Source organism: Poecilia formosa, unplaced genomic scaffold (genome assembly GCF_000485575.1).
Source record: "Poecilia formosa unplaced genomic scaffold, Poecilia_formosa-5.1.2 Scaffold64, whole genome shotgun sequence".
In the NCBI taxonomy this organism is placed as follows: Eukaryota; Metazoa; Chordata; class Actinopteri; order Cyprinodontiformes; family Poeciliidae; genus Poecilia; species Poecilia formosa.
The window spans coordinates 636209-644220 of record NW_006800003.1 but is presented as its reverse complement, the minus strand read 5'-3'; the positions used below and the strand labels follow the sequence as shown (position 1 = coordinate 644220).

The 8012-nt window shown below is 38.2% G+C and overlaps 1 protein-coding gene across 2 annotated transcripts in view; it reads right to left on the bottom strand.

Moving 5' to 3' along the window:
* Positions 1-1479: 1479 nt before the first annotated feature.
* flt1 (fms related receptor tyrosine kinase 1) overlaps positions 1480-8012 on the bottom strand; it is a 34879-nt gene continuing 28346 nt past the window's right edge. Inside the window, exons 19-30 of one of the 2 annotated variants that reach the window (XM_016672694.1) lie at positions 7797-7910; positions 7601-7689; positions 7211-7313; positions 7027-7127; positions 5931-6053; positions 4897-5008; positions 4694-4793; positions 3457-3562; positions 3268-3359; positions 3019-3088; positions 2839-2927; positions 1480-2154 (exon numbers count right to left, since the gene is read on the bottom strand). In XM_016672694.1, the coding sequence (XP_016528180.1) occupies positions 1986-2154; positions 2839-2927; positions 3019-3088; positions 3268-3359; positions 3457-3562; positions 4694-4793; positions 4897-5008; positions 5931-6053; positions 7027-7127; positions 7211-7313; positions 7601-7689; positions 7797-7910 (1268 nt within the window). In that variant the 3' untranslated portion in view covers positions 1480-1985. The remainder of the gene's footprint in view (positions 2155-2838; positions 2928-3018; positions 3089-3267; positions 3360-3456; positions 3563-4693; positions 4794-4896; positions 5009-5930; positions 6054-7026; positions 7128-7210; positions 7314-7600; positions 7690-7796; positions 7911-8012) is intronic. The other variant, XM_016672695.1, reaches the window with a different exon arrangement.

The window sequence follows — 8012 nt, the reverse complement described above, 5'->3', positions numbered from 1 at the left end:
CAGATGACATATTTTGCACCGATATTTTTTTATGCATTATGTCACAAGTTGGAAAATAATTTCAACATGTGCAACACGAACGCACCAGTTTAGAAGAGTAGGGAGAACGTTTTGAAACCTTATACATTGTTTATGATCTGGACAAAATCCCAGAACAGTCACTGATTATTCATTTAGAGAACTTTATCGCTGAACATAATACAGTATGAAGCAAAAAAACATAATTCTGCGTGATACAATAATATAGTTTTACACTATGTAGTTAAACTGACTGATCTGCAAGACAGACCTGAACACTCCTGAAACGATTCACACAAACTGATACTGAAAGTAAATCATACAATTATTATCAAATGTGACTATCGCCATGAAAGTAAATTTGAGCATATATGTAAAAAAATATATATGTATTGGTTCATAAAACCAATACTAAATGTAATATTGATGTGCAACATTGTTATTATTTCAAACAACTTCAATGATTGTTTTGAAGAACTTTGTGCAAAGGTTTGAAATTCTTCTGGCTTCTCAGGGTTAAAATATTACATACATATTACATACCTATATAAGAAGATCAACAGGATATCTAGCATTTTAATTCTTATCCCAAACAAAAACGCTCCTTTCAATTGGTTGAATTCCTGACACAAACATTGCAAGAACAACAGACAGTAAAATCTTTTATCTGTTTCAGAACCACTTTTGTTTAACGCTCCACTGTACTCCATACTTCAACCCCCGAGCGGATGGATAGACTGATCTGGTTAAAAAGTTCATGAGTCAGGCTTACGTTTGGCGCTTTGAATACATTCTTTTCTTACGCCATGACCACAACCACAATTCATGTTCGAGTACTCGGCTGAAAAGCCAAGTCAGGAAACTAACCACTTTAAACAAGCTCTGACATTTCAAATAGGAAGAGCAATCAAATATCAGAATTAGACCAGAAGCTTGGGGATTAATATGGAGCTTGTTATTGGATTTTTAGCCAAATATAAGCAGGAGTTTATTTTTATATTTCAGCCCTTGTTGCATAATTTAAGAAAATCTACCATAAATCTAAACATGTGCTTCTAGTCCTTGTTTTCTAAGACGGTGAACATTGTTTGCTTCATAACTGGGAGATTTATGGTCAAAATACATCATAAAAAAATCCCCCAGTTGATAAAACATGAATGCTCATATCTTACTGACATCTGTAGGAAAATGAAACCAACACGCTGAAAAAAATGGCATTTTATACATTTATTTAATATCTGTGAATGAAGCTATAAAAATGTGAAAAAATTTGATATTTTACAACAACTAATAGCATCTTTATAATCCTTCTTAATCTTAATTTCTGTTTTGGCAGTTTATTCCTGGCACTTTTCTGAAATGAATTAAATGTCATGGTGACTGGTTCAGATTAAAAATTATCTGTATTTCGGTTTCTGACCTCACCTAAAGTAGATTTTTAGTGTTGAACTGATAGATATAGAGGTACATTAACATAATCCAGTGTAAATTCTGGGTTAAATTACAAAAATAATACACACATAAATGCTTAAATGCTTTCTACAAAGTAGAAATAAATACAGATATTCATTCTGTCTGATATGAATACAACAATATATTTTTTTCCAGCATATAGCAGTTGTGCAAGAGGAACTGTTATTTAATACAGCAATGCTCCTCTTCACAAAGCAGGAGGTACCAATACAATAAGCTCTATGTAAGATCTGGAAGATTAGCTGCTCAGAGAAAACAACTGGTGTGAAACATCATACTTATGGAGATTTTGTTTTCTTTTGTTTCTGGTTAAAAAAAAAAAAAGTTTGCTCTAGATTTTTCTTTAGACGTAAAGAAGAGGACGTTATGGGAGGCGTTACTATGAGGTAGAGGACGCAAACAGCAAAGTGTGAAAGCAGAGCAAGTTTTTTGGATGGCTGGTTATTGGATGCATGGACTCTGTTGGAGGATGTCGGAGGATTACGCAGCCGAAGCTAAAGGGAAGGGTAGAGGAAGGCAGAGTTGTAGTCCGGAGGAGGAGAGCAGCCCTCGTCCGACTCCCAGTCAGCGGGCAAGATGGCGGGCTCGTCTTCACGGAGGCCGGAGACGTTGCCGCGCAGGAAGGATGGATGGTTGTCTCTGCACTTGGAAAACATGAAGAACCTAAAGCAAAAACACAAGCACATATATATCGATGACTTCATGTGTGTCAATATTGTGCAAGTTTGAATTTTCTTGTGCGTTTGGTTTCAATCTGCTGAGCCACACATGCGTGACTTGTTCCTTCAACGGTTACAGCCACAGACTACTGAATCTACCTTATTGAATTATTTATTAACATACCAACACAATGTAAATTATTACTAAGGAGAACATATGCATGAGCATATGCTTTCATTTGTATCCAACCTTCTGAATTAAAGACCTTTCACCAATTTCACTGCGTTTACAGCTGCAAGTCTTTCCTCTCTACCAACTTTCTGATTGTGGCGACTCAAATCTTTACTCGTCCTTCTTTGCAAAATCTGCAATTTTCAAGTCTTGCCACGTTCCACCAATTGAATTTAGCGCTGAACTTTGACTAGGCCATTCTAAAGTTCACGTTTTCTTTGATCCAAACCATTTAATTGTGCCTCCTCAGGCTGTACGTTTTGGGTTGTTTGCCCTGCATTTAGCGCCGTCTTTCTTCCCATCTCTGTGATGCTGTTTGTTCGCTATTGTTCTCTAGCAAACCTCTAATGTTTTCACAGAATGATTGTACATTTTCCGGGTTTAAATTACACACAGCTGGACTCTGTTTACTCTATATACGTAAAAAGGTGTGCAGATGTTTTTTGCGATGTGCACCTGCTGAGTTTCTTGTTCTTGCCGTTACTCTCCGTCATGTGCTTCAGCTCCTCTGAAGGAAGGACCATCCCGCTGTCGCTCTGCTCCTCCTAAGTCGAACAGATTCAAACATGCAGCTCATCAGACCGGTGTCTGTGTTTCCAGGAAGGACCTTGAGCAGATGTGAAAGTGCCGTCTTACATCGCGGCCGTCTTGCTCCTCACAGGGTAATTCCTCAAAAGTCTGAAGTGTGGCCATGCCCCTCATGTAGCTGGGTGAAATTGGAGGTTTGACATCAAAAACAGGGTTTGAATTTTTCTCTACTTTCTCAACATCTCCGTTTTTTCAGTTTTGTTTACCTCACAGCCACTTCATTCACTTTACTTCCCTTTCTGGATTCCCCCCCAACATTTCACCTGCATTTCTGGCATTTTCACCACATTAGCTTACCTCAGGTTCGTGACTGCATTTGAGTTTTCCTTAAAGGCCTCACACCGATCTCCATTCACAAAAGCTCCCAGAGGAATGTAGTCTTTCCCATCCTGCTGGAGAAGAGGATATTTGTTAAACTTTAGAAATGTTTGGTTTTTATTTTTCTGGAACAAAAAAGAAAAAGGCAGAAAATGTTTTATGCTTGACCTCCTGGACTCTGGCTTGTAGCAGGTCTCCCAGTATCTCCACCAGGTTGGTGAAGGTGGGTCGCTCTGAAGGATTCGCCTCCCAGCATGCCAACATTGTGCTGTAGCTGCACACAAAAACACACTTTTCCTTTTACACTGAAGAAACAATAACATATTTAGCTAATTATGCTGTAAATCTGATTGAGTCTTGTGTGTTTGTTGCTCATGTTAAACATTTCGAATCTTAAAGGGACAGTTCAGAAATCTGGATTGAGGACGCCGTTAGAAGTACTGCAGCTAACACGTTAACCTTAGATTTTAAAAACGGAACTGATTACATTTTTGCGTTTTACTGACATTGTGTAAATTGTATTTAGCGAATATTTACTCGACACACATACCGCATCTTGTTTTTTTCTTCCTTTTTCAAAGAATGCACTAAATGTGTTGGAGGAAGAAGTCTCCGAAGTGCAATAAAAAAAATGATAAAGTTCTGTTAAAATGCTTTTAAAATGCCAGGTGTTTGGTACGTGGGAAAAAAATTACTCTTTGAATCATTCAACAGTAAAATAAGCAAATGTTTTAGCAGAATAAAATAAAAACGTTTTATGCTAGAATAACTTTTTTTTTATTGCAGTTTCAGTATTGAGTTTAATTAATATCAGATCTGCTAAACTGAGCCTAAAAAATGTTTGGCCTTCCTGGTAAAAATTAACTTATATTTGTTTACCTCAGGTTTGCAGAAAGGTATCAGTGAGGTAAAGAGTGCAGAGCGTCCAAAATTATTATCACCCCGGTCAGATCAATGTTTAACTCAATATTAAAATAGCGAATTAAAATATTTCCTATCAGAAGAAGCTTCTGACAGGAAATGAAACCAGCTTCTCTAAAAAGATAAGACACTGTAAAAGTATGATCACTTTTTTCTACATTTATTTTTCAAATGTAATGTTAAAAATTATTTATACTCTTGTCAACAATCCATGGAAACCTACATTCTCACTAGAACCATGAAACTCGTCCGATAATTAGTGTTTTAAATGTTTCCATTTGTGCTTTGATTACTTTTATCATGAGAGGAAAATTCATGTCTGGCAAAATAAATATGTAGAAAACCTTATTTTGATCCCAGGAATGTGAAATAACCATGTTATAGTAATTCAAATCACTCATCATTTAGTTTTTATTGATCTCAGAATGATGGTCGCATATAAAAAAAAAAAGAAAAAGAAAAAAAAAAGAAGAAAATTACAAACATTTCAGGTGTGCTGTAATCTGGCGCTCGCATCCTCGTTCCGCTCTTCAGCCGGTGGCAAAACTCCTCATCGATCTGAAGACCGGGGTAAGGAGAGGCTCCTTTTGGACAAAAGCGCACACATTAAAAACAACTTTAAAATAAATCCTGTGATTACAACGCAACAGAAAGAGCTGTGGATTCGCACAGCCGCAGACATCTCACCTAAAGAGAAGATCTCCCACAGCAGGATGCCGTAGGACCACACGTCACTCTGTGTGGTGAAAACTTTGTCAAAGATGGACTCAGGAGACATCCACTTCAGAGGGAGACGGGCCTGTGAGCCAATCACATTTTATCTTAAGTGTTTAAAAGGCCGCACACGTCTTCAAAAGGTCATAAGAAGTTAACATTTTGCCCTACGGCAGCTGACAAGGCATCTTGATGCAGCATAAAGATTAGATTTCACTGGAGACTAAAGCTAACCGCTGGTCTGAGTGAGACCAAAGCCAAGGCAGACGTCTATGGCTTAAAATAAATCCTTTCTAAAAAAAAAAATGTTGTAATGGTGCTGAGCCAAAGTCATGTCTGCAATGCAACGTTACATATGAAGAAACCAACGATTAAGCAACTACCCAGAAAGAAACGGAGTTTAAAACTCAAAAATGCAAACAAAATCTTTGCTTTCATTGAAATTGAGTATCAGGTGAAATATCTGATGGTGAAAAGAAATAACATTTTAAACAGTGTTCATCTCAGAAGTCAGTTTTAAAGTGAAAATCACTTAAAAAAATGTAACTATTGCGACAAACTTGACCCCAATTTGAACTTGTGTCAAAATTGTTATCAAATTTGACACAAATGTAAAACCCTTGTAATGGTGTGGGGCATTACAACGGTTTAAAATTCAGATTTTTAAAATGTGACTCTTTTTTTTTCACCAAAGCAAAGCAACATTCTTTGAAATGTCGCCTCGCCTGATAGACGAGGCTGTCAATTGTCGATTGTCACGATGAAATGCATTGATTTTGCATACGTGATAAGACTAAACTAAAACTAACACTTAAACAGAAGTCGTCACTTATAAAACTGTCACAAAACTTTCATTTCTTCTTTTCAAGCTGCACTCGATCGCTGCGCTTCAGGTGTGTATGCTTTTAAACACTGCATTGCAAGAGAAAATGAAAGCTGCGTCCGATTTTGCAAGAACCAAACAGAGAAGAAGAACAGGTGTGTCATAGAAGCGTTCCTCTACTCACATCTCCTTTCCTGACGTAGTCCGGGTCTTTGTAGATGTCTCTGGCCAGGCCGAAGTCGCAGATCTTCACCACCTTGTTGTCGGTCAACAAAATGTTCCTGGCAGCCAGATCTCTGTGGATGCACTGATGGAGGCACACAGAAAGCACTTCAGTAAAAACACAAACAACATCATGCAGTGTTAGGTCATCGAATATCATCAATGTCTCCTAAATAATGAGAGAAATGTCGTTTTTCCAGAGTCAGATGTTTACACACATTAAGGGTTTTTTCATTCTAGTAGAAGCACAATGGGAATGTTCATTCAGGAGAAGACAAGATAAACATGTTTTGGTGCAAAACGTGTAAGCCGATCCCAGAAAGGAAAAAAAAACACAGATCCTGTGAAGTGGCTGGTTGACACTGGGGAGAGAATGTCATCAACACTGAAATGGATCCTGTGGCGCTGAAAAACGATCGCAAAAACACAAAATCTCGTCAAACGCGTTTGGTCTAGTTTCTAGTGAAAATACCTCGGTACACTTGATAAGACACAACTAACATACAAGTGACTTTTCAGCTTCTTTTAAGTTGATAACTCCTTAATATTGACAAAGAAGTGCTAGTTTGACTGGCACATTATTCAACTTACAGGAGAAATGTCTTTTTATACATGAAATAATCTGAAAGAGGAGCTAGTACTTTTTAAAAGTCACCATTAAGGAATTATTTACTTGCTCCTACATCTTGCTGAACCCATCACACCATTACGACAGTGAAGTATGGGGGCAGTAATTCCATGTTGTGATGCTTTTTTGCTGCAGGTGGACTTCACAAAGTAGATGATTTTATGAGAAAAGAACATCATGTGGGAATATTAAAGCAGTATGTCAAAGAGTCGTGCAAATCAGAAAAGGGAAACAAAGTCAGTGTTTCTTTTGGAACCATCACTAAGCTCCGATCTTATATATAGAAAATGTGTGTGCAGAACTGAAAAAGTGGTGTGAGAGCAAGGCAGTCTATAAGCCGGACTCAGCCGAACCAGTTCTGTCACAGAACTTCAGCAAACTATTGTCAGAAGTTTAACTTCATTAAACTGAAACTTGTGTGACATCAAACCTTGCGGGACGCCAGAAACTCCATTCCTCTCGCCACCTGAAAGCTGAAGGAAATGAGATCCTCAAGGAAGAGCGGAGAGGAGGAGGACAGAGATTTGGGATCTATAGGAGGAAAAAAAACTGGGATGAAAAACGCTCTGATTAAGTATACATTCAGGAAGGTGTCTGGAAAGTTATGGTCCTACCGGGACATTTTTCTTCTGTGTCACCAAACTCAGCACTGATGCTGCTCTTGCTGTCAAAGAGGGTTGAAACAAAACTGAGCTGTGCATCTGTCCCACCTGCCTGCTAAAGAAGGAGAAACAGACAGCTCATGTTATCAAATTTCAGCTTTATTATACATGATTTAAAAGAAAGTAGAGTTGTTTTTGGACATTTCAGGTCACAAGCACTCTGACTTATCCGGAAATGTGTGCAGTACTTAAAGAAACTCATGTTCTGCACGATAACATTTTCATACCTCAAACAAATTGCAGAAGTGAGTTTTTTTAAGGGTCGGATTTATGCACACCAGAAGAGGCATTGAGGTATCTCTCGAAACCACAGATAATAGCTGCAGAGCTGTTCACACTTACCCGGCCGTGCATATACACGTCCCTCTTGCTCTTTAAGAAAGCAGAGAGGTTTCCAAAGCGACAGTACTCGACGATGACCATCAATGGTCCTGCATGCAAAAGCAACACATCAACCTTTAGTTAGAAGCCGCCAGCTGAAATCCTGAACTGTGCACATAGAAATAAACATGCATAGAAGCTGGACGAAACAAAGCACCTCCTGGTTTGGTGCAGGCCCCCAGCAGGTTAACCACATTCAGATGGTTTCCAATGTGATTGAGGATCTTTAGCTCAGTCATCAGAGCCTTGTGTTCGCTGCTTGTGGCTCCCTCTGGTGGACAAAAGGTAGAACAGTAAAACAAGACAGAATTTATTTATTTATTTATTTTTTAGTTGAAGTCAAGATCAAGAAAAAAAAAAAAGATGAGGTTAG